Source organism: Mus caroli, unplaced genomic scaffold (genome assembly GCF_978045245.1).
Source record: "Mus caroli unplaced genomic scaffold, Mus_caroli_1 scaffold_11, whole genome shotgun sequence".
In the NCBI taxonomy this organism is placed as follows: Eukaryota; Metazoa; Chordata; class Mammalia; order Rodentia; family Muridae; genus Mus; species Mus caroli.
In genome coordinates this window covers 117,040,676-117,053,955 of record NW_028227266.1, presented here as the reverse complement: position 1 = coordinate 117,053,955, position 13,280 = coordinate 117,040,676, and the positions used below count along the sequence as shown (strand labels likewise).

General features: G+C 42.5%; 1 protein-coding gene across 2 annotated transcripts in view; it reads left to right on the top strand.

Moving 5' to 3' along the window:
• Positions 1 to 13,280, top strand: part of Cmc1 (C-X9-C motif containing 1) — a 78,225-nt gene that overhangs the window by 25,385 nt on the left and 39,560 nt on the right. For both annotated transcript variants that reach the window (XM_085828161.1, XM_021171243.2), the window contains exon 2: positions 6,838 to 6,927. In XM_085828161.1, coding sequence (XP_085684287.1) covers positions 6,838 to 6,927 — 90 coding nt within the window. The remainder of the gene's footprint in view (positions 1 to 6,837; positions 6,928 to 13,280) is intronic.

Below are 13,280 nucleotides of genomic sequence, written 5' to 3'. Positions count from 1 at the left end.
CTTTTTTTAAATTAGGTTATTTCTTCATTTACATTTCCAGTGCTATCCCAAAAGTCCCCCATACCCTCCCCTCCCCCCACTCCCCTACCCACCCACTCTCACTTCTTGGCCCTTGCCTTCCCCTGTACTGAGGCATATAAACTTTGCACGACCAATGGGCCTCTCTTTCCACTGATGGCCAATTAGGCCATCTTTTGATACATATGCAGCTAGAGACATGAGCTCTGGGGGGTACTGGTTAGTTCATATTGTTGTTCCACCTACAGGGTTGCAGATCCCCCCAGCTCCTTGGGTAATTTCTCTAGCTCCTCCATTCCGGGACCTGTGATCCATCCAATAGCTGACTGTGAGCATCCACTTCTATGTTTGCTAGGCTGTGGCATAGTCTCACAAGAGACAGCTATATCAGGGTTCTTTCAGCAAAATCTTGCTAGTGTATGCATTGGTGTCAGTGTTTGGAGGCTGATTATGGGATGGATCCCCGGATATGGCAGTCTCTACATGGTCCATCCTTTCGTCTCAGCTCCAAACTTTGTCTCTGTAATTCCTTCCATGGGTGTTTTGTTCCCAATTCTAAGAAGGGGCAAAGTTTCCACACTTTGGTCTTCCTTCTTCTTGAGTTTCATGTGTTTCTCAAATTGTATCTTATATCTTGGGTAGTCTAAGTTTCTGGGCTAATATCCACTTATCAGTGAATACATATCATGTGAGTTCTTTTGTGATTGGGTTACCTCACTCAGGATGATGCCCTCCAGGTCTATCCACTTGCCTAGGAATTTCATAAATTCATTCTTTTTAATAGCTGAGTAGTACTCCATTGTGTAAATGTACCACATTTTCTGTATCCATTCCTCTGTTGAGGGGCATCTGGGTTCTTTCCAGCTTCTGGCTATTATGAATAAGGCTGCTATGAACATAGTGGAGCATGTGTCCTTCTTACCGGTTGGAATATCTTCTGGATATATGCCCAGGAGAGGTATTGCAGGATCCTCCGGTAGTACTATGTCCAATTTTCTGAGGAACTGCCAGACTGATTTTCAGAGTGGTTGTACAAGCTTGCAATCCCACCAACAACGGAGGAGTGTTCCTCTTTCTCCACATCCTTGCCAGCATCTGCTGTTACCTGAATTTTTGATCTTAGCCATTCTGACTGGTGTGAGGTGGAATCTCAGGGTTGTTTTGATTTGCATTTCCCTGATGATTAAGGATGCTTAACATTTATTCAGGTGCTTCTCAGCCATTTGGTATTCCTCAGGTAAGAATTCTTTGTTTAGCTCTGAGCCCTATTTTTTAATGGGGTTATTTGATTTTCTTGAGTCCACCTTCTTGAGTTCTTTATATATATTGGATATTAGTCCCCTATCTGATTTAGGATAGGTAAAGATCTTTTCCCAATCTGTTGGTGGTCTTTTTGTCTTGTTGATGGTGTCTTTTGCCTTGCAGAAGCTTTGCAGTTTTATGAGGTCCCATTTATCGATTCTCGATCTTACAGCACAAGCCATTGCTGTTCTATTCAGGAACTTTTCCCCTGTGCCCATATCTTCGAGGCTTTTCCTCACTTTCTCCTCTATAAGTTTCAGTGTCTCTGGTTTTATGTGGAGCTCCTTGATCCACTTAGATTTGACCTTAGAACAAGGAGATAGGAATGGATCAATTCACATTCTTCTACATGTTAACTGCCAGTTGTGCCAGCACCACTTGTTGAAAATGCTGTCTTTTTTCCACTGGATGGTTTTAGCTCCCTTGTCAAAGATCAAGTGACCATATGTGTGTGGGTTCATTTCTGGGTCTTCAATTCTATTCCATTGGTCTACTTGTCTGTTGCTATACCAGTACCATGCAGTTTTTATCACAATTGCTCTGTAGTACAGCTTTAGGTCAGGCATGGTGATTCCACCAGAGGTTCTTTTATCCTTGAGAAGAGTTTTTGCTATCCTAGGTTTTTTGTTATTCCAGATGAATTTGCAGATTGCCCTTTCTAATTCGTTGAAGAATTGAGTTGGAATTTTGATGGGGATTGCACTGAATCTGTAGATTGCTTTTGGCAAGATAGCCATTTTTACTATATTGATCCTGCCAATCCATGAGCATGGGAGATCTTTCCATCTTCTGAGATCTTCATTAATTTCTTTCTTCAGAGACTTGAAGTTCTTATCATACAGATCTTTCACTTCCATAGTTAGAGTCACACCAAGGTATTTTATATTATTTGTGACTATTGAGAAGGGTGTTGTTTCCCTAATTTCTTCCTCAGCCTGTTTATCCTTTGTGTAGAGAAAGGACATTGACTTGTTTGAGTTAGTTTTATATCGAGCTACTTCACTGAAGCTGTTTATCAGGTTTAGGAGTTCTCTGGTAGAATTTTTAGGGTCACTTATATATATTATCATATCATCTGCAAAAAATGATATTTTGACTTCTTCCTTTCCAATTTGTATCCCCTTGATCTCCTTTTGTTGTCTAATTGCTCTGGCTAGGACTTCAAGTACAATGTTGAATAGGTAGGGAGAGAGTGGACAGCCTTGTCTAGTCCCTGATTTTAGTGGAATTGCTTCCAGCTTCTCACCATTTATTTTGATGTTGGCTACTGGTTTGCTGTAGATTGCTTTTATCATGTTTAGGTATGGGCCTTGAATTCCTGATCTTTCCAACTTTTATCATGAATGGGTGTTGGAATTTGTCAAATGCTTTTTCCGCATCTAACGAGATGATCATGTAGTTTTTGTCTTTGAGTTTGTTTATATAGTGGATTACGTTGATGGATTTCCGTATATTAAACCATCCCTGCATCCCTGGAATGAAACCTACTTGGTCAGGATGGATGATTGTTTTGATGTGTTCTTGGATTCGGTTAGCGAGAATTTTATTGAGGATTTTTGCATCTATATTCATAAGGGAAATTGGTCTGAAGTTCTCTATCTTTGTTGGGTCTTTCTATGGTTTAGGTATCAGAGTAATTGTGGCTTCATAGGATGAATTGGGTAGAGTACCTTCTGCTTCTATTTTGTGGAATAGTTTGTGCAGAACTGGAATTAGATCTTTGAAGGTCTGATAGAACTCTGGACTAAACCCATCTGGTCCTGGGCTATTTTTGGTTGGGAGACTATTAATGACTGCTTCTATTTCTTTAGGGCATAAAGGAGTGTTTAGATCATTAACGTGATCCTGATTTAACTTTGGTACTGGTATCTGTCTAGAAATTTGTCCATTTCATCCAGGTTTTCAAGTTTTGTTGAGTATAGCCTTTTGTAGAAGGATCTGATGGTGTTTTGTATTTCTTCAGGATCTGTTGTTATCTCTCCGTTTTCATTTCTGATTTTGTTAATTACGATGCTGTCCCTGTGCCCTCTAGTGAGTCTGGCTAAGGGTTTATCTATCTTGTTGATTTTCTCAAAGAACCAGCTCCTCCATTGGTTGATTCTTTGAATAGTTCTTGTTTCCACTTGGTTGATTTCGCCCCTGAGTTTGATTATTTCCTGCAGTCTACTCCTCTTGGGTGAATTTGCTTCCTTTTGTTCTAGAGCTTTTAGGTGTGTTGTCTAGTGTGTGCTCTCTCTAGTTTCTTTTTGGAGGCACTCAGAGCTATGAGTTTTCCTCTTAGAAATGCTTTCATTGTGTTCCATAAGTTTGGGTATGTTGTGGCTTCATTTTTATTAAACTCTAAAAAGTCTTTAATTTCTTTCTTTATTCCTTCCTTGACCAAGGTATCATTGAGAAGAGTGTTGTTCATTTTCCATGTGAATGTTGGCTGTCTATTATTTATGTTGTTATTGAAGATCAGCCTTAGTCCATGGTGATCTGATAGGATGCATGGTACAATTTCAATATTCTTGCATCTGTTGAGGCCTGTTTTATGATCAATTATATGGTCAATTTTGAAGAAGGTACCATGAGGTGCTGAGAAGAAGGTATATCCTTTTGTTTTAGGATAAAATGTTCTATAGATATCTGTTAAATCCATTTGTTTCATAACTTCTGTTAGTTTCACTGTGTCCCTGTTTAATTTCTGTTTCCATGATCTGTCCATTGATGAAAGTGGTGTGTTGAAGTCTCCCACTATTATTGTATGAGGTGCAATGTGTGCTTTAAGCTTTACTAAAGTTTCTTTTATGAATGTGGCTGCCCTTGCATTTGGAGCATAGATATTCAGAATTGAGAGTTCCTCTTGGAGGATTTTACCTTTGATGAATATGAAGTGTCCCTCCTTGTCTTCTTTGATAACTTTGGGTTGGAAGTCGATTTTATTCAATATTAGAATGGCTACTCCAGCTTGTTTCTTCAGACCATTTGCTTGGAAATTGTTTTCCAGCCTTTCATTCTGAGGTAGTGTCTGTCGTTTTCCCTAAGGTGGGTTTCCTGTAAGCAGCAAAATGTTGGGTCCCGTTTTTGTAGCCAGTCTGTTAGTCTATATCTTTTTATTGGGGAATTGAGTCCATTGAATCCTATTATTTTTGTTGTTAGAGTTGGCATTCTGTTCTTGTGGCTGTCTTCTTTTATGTTTGTTGAAGGATTACTTTCTTGCTTGTGGTTTCTGTCCTTGTATTTTTTTTTTTCTTATTATTCTTTGAAGGGCTCGATTCAAGGAAAGATAATGTGTGAATTTGGTTTTGTCATGGAATACTTTGTTTTCTCCATCTATGGTAATTGGAAGTTTGGCTGGGTATAGTAGCCTATGCTGGCATTTGTGTTCTCTTAGTGTCTGTATAACATCTGTCCAGGATCTTTGACTTTCATAGTCTCTGGTTAAAAGTCTGGTGTAATTCTGATAGGCCTGCCTTTATATGTTACTTGACCTTTTTCCCTTACTGCTTTTAATATTCTATCTTTATTTAGTGTATTTGTTGTTCTGATTATCATGTGTCGGGAGGAATTTCTTTTCTGGTCCAGTCTATTTGGAGTAAGTAGGCTTCTTGTATGTTCATGGGCATCTTTTGTTTAGGTTTGGGAAGTTTTCTTCTATAATTTTGATGAAGATATTTGCTGGCCCTTTAAGTTGAAAATCTTCATTCTCATCTACTCCTCTTATCAGGTTTGGTCTTCTCATTGTGTCATGGATTTCCTGGATGTTTTGAGTTAGGATCTTTTTGCATTTTGCATTTTCTTTGATTGTTGTGTCCATGTTCCCTCTGGAATCTTCTGCACCTGACATTCTCTCTTCCATCTCTTTTATTCTGTTGCTGATACTCACATCTATGGTTCCTGATTTTTTTCCTAGGGTTTCTATCTCCAGCGTTGCTTCACTTTGGGTTTTCTTTATTGTGTGTACTTCCCTTTTTAGGTCTAGTATGGTTTTGTTCATTTCCATCACCTGTATGGATGTGCTATCTTGTTTTTCTTTAAGGACTTCTACCTGTTTGGTTGTGTTTTCTTGTTTTTCTTTAAGGACTTGTAACTCTTTAGCAGTGTTCTTCTGTATTTCCTTAATTGACTTACTAAAGTCCTTCTTGATGTCCTCTACCATCATCATGAGATATGCTTTTAAATCCCGGTCTAGTTTTCAGGTGTGTTGGGGTAGGACTGGGTGAGGTGGGAGTTTTGCGTTCTGATGATGGTGAGTGGTCTTGATTTCTGTTAGTAAGATTCTTACTTTTGCCTTTCTCCATCTGGTAAACTCTGGAGTTGTTATAGTTGTCTCTGGTTAGAGCTTGTTCCTCCCGTGATTCTGTTAGCCTCTATCAGCAGACCTGGGAGACTAGCTCTCTCCTGAGTTTCAGTGGTCTGAGCACTCTCTGCAGGCAAGCTCTCTCTTCTTGCAGGGAAGGCGCCCAGATTACTGGCGTTCGTAGCTGCCTCCTGGCAGAATATGAAGGCCTGAAACAGGGCCTATCCCAAAAGCTGTTAGCTTCTGTAGTCCACCCTCTCACCTGTGCAAACTAGTCTCAGAGGGATCCGGGAACTAAGATGGCTTCCCCAGGTGCTCCGGCAAAGCCCTCCAGGGTGGGGAGGACACCTGTCCTCTGGCAGGGAAGGTGTCTGGATGTCTGGAGCCCGAAACGGGGTCTGCCTCAGAAGCTGTCCTCTAGGCACCTTGGAGGTGTCCTATGACTCCTCGCCAAAGTGACCCGGTGCTGGTGCTGACCAGAAGGGACTTGTGACCCTGGTCAGGCCAGGTTTTCTGCTTCCCTAATGCTGACTCAGGTCCCGTGTGATTGGAATGGAACAGAAGTTGTGTTCCACTCACCCGTGGTCCTAAGATCCCGTGGAGAGTACTCTAGGGACCTTGGGGGGTGTCTGCCAACTCCATGCCCAAGGTGGCCCCGTGCTGGTGCTGACCAGAAGGGACTTGTGACCCTGGTCAGGCCAGGTTTTCTGCTTCCCTAATGCTGTCTCTGGTCCCGCGCAATTAGAATGGAACAGAAGTTGTCTTCCACTCACTGGTGGGCTAGGGACCTTGTGGGGGGTCCACTTTTGTTTTTCCTCAGCTATGTCTTTCTTAGACCACTTGTCCTCATGCTTCTTCATATGTATCTTTTAATTTTGTGTCTATTCATCTATCTCAGCATCTCAGTATCAGTAAAGATCAAAACATTTGCAAATTACATTAAAAAATGAGAGACTTTAAATTTGTTCCAGTCTGAGTAGATTACATTGTTGGGGAATTGTTGTCGTACAATTTTCAGAGTTTTAGAAGGATGTTGCTGTGACCCTCCTTTTTCCTTTTATATAAAAAAAAATTAGACAGATTTATAGTAATTAAAGTAACCACAACTTTATCCAGTGGTAAAAGAGCCATTTAAGGCATATTTGCTAAGACTTTTATTTTTAAATAAACTAGAATGTTAACGTTTTCCTATCTAGTTATTAACTTGAAATTCCCATGAAATGTCTTTTTTCCAGAGCAGCATCTGAGACACGTTGAGAAAGATGTTCTGATCCCAAAGATAATGAGAGAAAAGGCCAGAGAAAGGTGCTCCGAACAAGTTGAAGGTAAGATTCATACATTCAGACAGAGATCAAACTCATTTATGATAATATGATGTGAATTTAATCCCTAGCCTCAAAGTCAAGTTGAGGGAATTAATATGTATGAGCTGCTTCTCACACTTGCACTGAGATTCTAGCATCGCAGCCTTCAGATTTCCAGTCAGTCTTCTGTTCATTTACAATTTAAAAGCATCCCTCCAACCCAGGTACAAAACCCCTTCTTCCTGGAAGTGTAGTTTTATAGAGAAAAACTTGATGTGAGTGTTCAGGAGAAACTAGTTATTCTGTAAATTTTGAGAGAGGAAGAAAAAGCATGAACCTAATATGGACCTGGGAGGAAGCTGCCAGCCTACTGTAATGTGTGCACACACCTGCTCACTGTCAGCCTGCTGTAAAGTGTGCACACACAGGCTCACTGTCAGCCTGCTGTAATGTGTGCACACACAGGCTCACAGCCAGCCTGCTGTAATGTGTGCACACACAGGCTCACAGCCAGCCTGCTGTAATGTGTGCACACACAGGCTCACTGTCAGCCTGCTGTAATGTGTGCACACACAGGCTCACAGCCAGCCTGCTGTAATGTGTGCACACACAGGCTCACTGTCAGCCTGCTGTAATGTGTGCACACACAGGCTCACTGTCAGCCTGCTGTAATGTGTGCACACACAGGCTCACTGTCAGCCTACTGTAATGTGTGCACACACAGGCTCACTGTCAGCCTGCTGTAATGTGTGCACACACAGGCTCACTGTCAGCCTTCTGTAATGTGTGCACACACAGGCTCACTGTCAGCCTGCTGTAATGTGTGCACACACAGGCTCACAGCCAGCCTACTGTAATGTGTGCACACACAGGCTCACTGCCAGCCTGCTGTAATGTGTGCATACACAGGCTCACTGTCAGCCTGCTGTAATGTGTGCATACACAGGCTCACTGCTAGCCTGCTGTAATGTGTGCACACACAGGCTCACTGTCAGCCTGCTGTAATGTGTGCACACACAGGCTCACTGTCAGCCTTCTGTAATGTGCGCACACACAGGCTCACTGTCAGCCTGCTGTAATGTGCGCACACACAGGCTCACTGTCAGCCTTCTGTAATGTGTGCACACACAGGCTCACTGCCAGCCTTCTGTAATGTGTGCACACACAGGCTCACTGTCAGCCTGCTGTAATGTGTGCGCACAGGCTCACACAGTGACGGTTTCCCTTAGTGCCGCATTACTGCATTATGAGGAGTATCGTGCTTGAACTCGCAGTGCATCAGAATTTGCTTTGTGTGTGTTCTGAAGTAGAAGTTACGTATGTAAATGCATGTAGGGGCACCCACACATGCATGTCTCTGAAAATGATTTTCACAATATTGTTCCTGTGTGTAGTAATTTTAGAATCATTGTTGATTGATATGTAACTAAAATGCACATACAGTGATAGTGGTAACTAAAATGGGGCCGTCATAGGTCTGTAGTCAGTGGGCTGTCAGAAAAGTACCTTAGAAACGTCTTTAAGCATAATTTACCTCTTGGAATGGCCATTTAAAAAAGTAGTAAAATGCCGGGCGTGGTGGCGCACACCTTTAATCCCAGCACTTGGGAGGCAGAGGCAGGCGGATTTCTGAGTTAGAGGCCAGCCTGGTCTACGGAGTGAGCTCCAGTACAGCCAGGGCTACACAGAGAAACCCTGCCTTGAAAAAAACAAAAACAAAAACAACCCCCCCCCAAAAAAAAAACCACACCAAAAAAACAAAGCAGTAAAATTTTGCTAATGGAGCTGGGGAGATGGCTCAGTGGTTAAGGAGCACTGGTTGCTCTTCCAAAGGTCCAAAGTTCAATTCCCAGCAACCACATGGATGCTCACAGTAGTTTGGGACTCCAGTCTCAGGGCATCTGATACTCTTTTGAAATGTTGGGCACGAGAAATGCATGCCACACACAGATGTACTTACAGACAAAACCCTCCTAACATACAAAGGATGGACCATCTAGAGACTGCCATATCTGGGGATCCATCCCATAATCAGCTTCCAAACGCTGACACCATTGCATACACTAGCAAGATTTTGCTGAAAGGACCCTGATATAGCTGTCTCTTGTGAGACTATGCCACAGCCTAGCAAACACAGAAGTGGATGCTCACAGTCAGCTATTGGATGGATCACAGGTCCCCCAATGGAGGAGCTAGAGAAAGTACCCAAGGAGCTAAATGGATCTGTAACCCTATAGGTGGAACAACATTATCAACTAACCAGTACCCCCTGGAGCTCTTGACTGTAGCTGCATATGTATCAAAAGATGGCCTAGTTGGCCATCACTGGGAAGAGAGGCCCACTGGACTTGCAAATTTTATATGCCCCAGTACAGGGGAACGCCAGGGCTAAAAAGTGGGAGTAGGTGGGTAGGGGAGTGGGGGGGGGGGAGGGTATGGGGGACTTTTGGAATAGCATTGGAAATGTAAATGAGGAAAATACCTAATAAAAAATATTAAAAAAATAAACAGAAGCTGCTTGCTCCCTCCCTCCCCTCCTTCCCTCCCCCCCCCCTCTCTCTCTCCCCCCCTCCCTCTCTCTCTCTTTTGTGCTGAGATTGTATAGGCTATTTTTCCATCTCCCATCCCCTTTCCCCTTTCCCTTTGTCCAAGCACGGTAGTAATTTTTAGTGAGAGAATTTGAGTCACAGATCACTGCAGGTTTCTTTCTGGTGACTCAGCCTGTGTCAACTATAGTTTTATGACTGTCAAAAAGTGAATGTGCTAGGGACCTTTTCTCCTCCTCCTCCTCCTTCAGCCTTGGAATTGACTTGTGCAATCCAGTGGAGGTCGGAAGACAGGAACAGTCCCTATGGTAGCCTTGTGCTGCTTGTATGACTCTGATATTTGAACTCCTCTATCAATTAGTAATTTAAAAGTCCTCCTGTGATATTGCTCTTGCTTTCACTAGAGATTAGTTGTTTAATCAGGGCACCTTCCTTCAACTCTCCCACCCCAGGTGTCAGGAGAAATTAGCCCATTGGCACCTGCAGGGTTCAGGGCACATCTGGCATTGACAGGTGTCACACTAACAATCCCAAGAGGCAGCTTTCCACTTGCCTCATGGGACTTTTCAAAACACATCCTCATTCAGGCGATGCAGGGGAAATCTCGAAAGTGTAATAAAGTATTGGAGTAAAGCCCTCCACTGCTGGGGAAATACATTCGTTACGAGAACCCCGGACCCAGACTGTGCACTTTTCTTTCTTTCTTTTCTGTTTTGTAGCCCACTGTCCTGTGACACCTTGAGTGCAGGAAAGCTAGCTAAGTGCTCTCTGTTAACTTTTCCTGGTAAGATTCTGATGAAAATGCAAAATAACTGTATGACTTTGTGTTTCTGTGCTGAACTTCCTTTTAGAAGGTGAAACTGTCTCAGTGTCTGAGGAAAAGAGAAGACTATATATAGAGTACCCGTGCCTTACAATGATTACATCATAGGAAAAGAGAAGACTATAGAGTACCCGTGCCTTACAATGATTACATCATAGGAAAAGAGAAGACTATAGAGTACCCGTGCCTTACAATGATTACATCATAGTGGTGGAAAATAATGCCGGTTCAAGTTTTGTCAAAAATTGAGCTAAGATTTGGTTGTAGATTTTGTTAAGATTGGTTGTAAAACATTTCAGTGTTTTGACTAGTAAAAGCATCTTAGTGGTTGCTGGAGAATAGCTCAACGGCAGTGCCGTTTGCCACTAAGCTTGAGGGCCTGAATTCATCTCCAGGTCCCACAAGTTGTCCTCTGACCTCTGGAAATCACTCCTTGACATGTAAGCCTGCACACACCCCTACAAACACAAAACATGCACATGTACAATAAATAGGCAAATAAATATAAAAACACTTTTAAAAAAGCATCTAAGGCCGGGCGGTGGTGGTGCATGCCTTAATCCCAGAATTTGGGAGGCAGAGGCAGGCGGATTTCTGAGTTCAAGGCCAGCCTGGTCTACAAAGTGAGTTCCAGGACAGCCAGGGCTATACAGAGTCTTGAAAAAACAAAACAAAACAAAACAAAAAAAGCATCTTAGAATTTGAGATTCATTTAGATTATTTTAATAATTTTCTATTACTAGAAAGTATGCTGTGATTGATTTTTGAGTATTTAAATATTGACTTTTTAAAGGCTGTTCACAAGAAAGTGTTTAGAAGGTAAAATTATTTTATGGACACATAATTTTCCTTAGTCTTCATCTGCTCGCAGGACAGTTCATGCTAGTGTTAGTCCCACCCTCAGGGCTCACAGGTTGGAGCCAGAGCATTGTCATCTATGTATGCTTATGGTCTGCTTATTAAATGATTGTAGGAGTTCACTTAGGACCATTCCATATGCTAATTGTGTGGCTCCTGGATAAAGATAGAGGAATTTTAATAAGCCATCTGACTTTCTGCTAAATGCCTGAAACATTGCTGCGGAGGAGAGCTTTTCTGTTTAATTTTTTTTTTTTTCACATCTTTTCAGCCCAGCTGGTTGTAAGAATCAGGTCAGACTGCCAGCAGCTTGGGCTTATGAAGGAGCTAGAAGCTTTTCTAGGGACAGAGAGATGAATCACTCTCAGGGAAAGCCGTGTGCCTCGCTAGAGTCACCAGCAGCAGCCATCGACAGCTTCCTATTAACAGGGAACGTTTAACTAAGAGTTTGCCTGTTGGATCTTTGGACTTGATCTAATTTGCTAGCATTAATTAGTTTCCTTTGAGCACAGACACTTGGTACTCACAGCTATAGATTTGGAGGGCTAATTAGGGTACAAAATTGAAGAGAATGGGGTAAGGCATTAACCTTCACCCATTACCAGCTGGGACACTGATAAAGACACAGAGTCCATGGCTCTATTGATGTGAAGAGTGCCCTGATGAGTGTCAGTTTCAGCAGGCTGCTGTGTTCTTACCAGCGCTCGCTCACTGTGCTTCCTAACCAGCGGCTACAGAACCTTTGTTATCGATGCACTGTGGGGCTTTACTGCCTCCTGGTTTAGTCCAGGTCGCACATTTCATCCGAGGCTTAGAGCAGTCAAACTGCCGTTAAGCAATAGCTAACAATGAAAATGTTTCACTATTGCATTTTCAAGTAATGAAATTTAATATCCAATTCTGTGATTCTGATTCTGTATACCCCTCTAAATGCTGGGATTAAAGGTGTGTGTCACCGTGCCTGGCTGTATATTTGTACGCTGGACATGATGGTGCATGTCTGGAAATCCCAGTGCTTAGGAGATGGAGGCTAGTGTATCCAGAGTTTTAGACTAACATATGGTATAGAGTGAAACCCTGTCTAAAATGTGTGTGCATGCATGTGCATTTTACACATGTATAAAGTAAGAAGCACAAAAGGTGTGTGTGTGTGTGCGTGTGTGCATGTGTGTGTGTGTGTGTGTTTGTGCGTGTGTGTGTGTGTGCGCGTGTGTGTGTGTGCGTGTGTGTTTACTAGAAATGCACTACCTACCATCTTTCTTTGGAACTTTGATTTGATTATGTAAGAGGAGTTGATATAGAGGCTAGATAGAAGCAGAGAATTCGGATCTTATTTGTGTAAGCGTTGACAAGTTTGTAACACTTTTTATCAAAAGAAAACTCAACTTTATAGCAGCCCCCCCTCTGCCAGCAAGCTGGCCCCGCCTCACAGCACCCAGGGTGGGGCTGATGGGAAACCCCACGGGATGGCTTTCCAGACACACCCCCTCCCCCAAGCCCAATCAGCACTCCTTCTTGACACCCTGATGAGGAGGCCTCATGACTCCTTCAGTAATGGTTCTAGAATTGCTGTTTTCAGGAGACCATGATTAAGTTCCTTGCAATGTTTCCAGTGTATAGTTGACATTTGATAAACATTTACCATGTTGCATCATGATGTTTGTTTTAAAAATAATAACACTTTCTCTTTTACTATCAAGATAAAAAAAATATCTTGTTTCAGGAGTGGCCTATAATTCTCTTTAACTGAGCTTTGGGTCTTCTCTTACCATGCTTTAACCTGTGTTTGTGTGGACGTCATCTTGATCTCTTTTGGCCAGAAAGTGGAGATGCAGTCTAAAGGAACAAACATAATTCACCAAGCAGTATGGCTTGCTGTGTGTTTGGAACACGGTTAGAGCAGTACAGTACAGGATGCTACAGTACAGTACAGGACAGGACAATAGTATGCATGTAGCAGAGAAGCTGATAGAAGGCCTGCCTTCTCCTGTCACCCACGGCTGAAACACATGCTTATTTCAGACTATAGCGCTGTGTGAGCAGACAGAAAAGACATAGGAGCATGTGAGAACCTCGTTAGGAAGTTTGTAGGGAGAACAGTCTGAGAGCATTGAGTCACATGCGGTGAACACTGCATGTGTGTCATT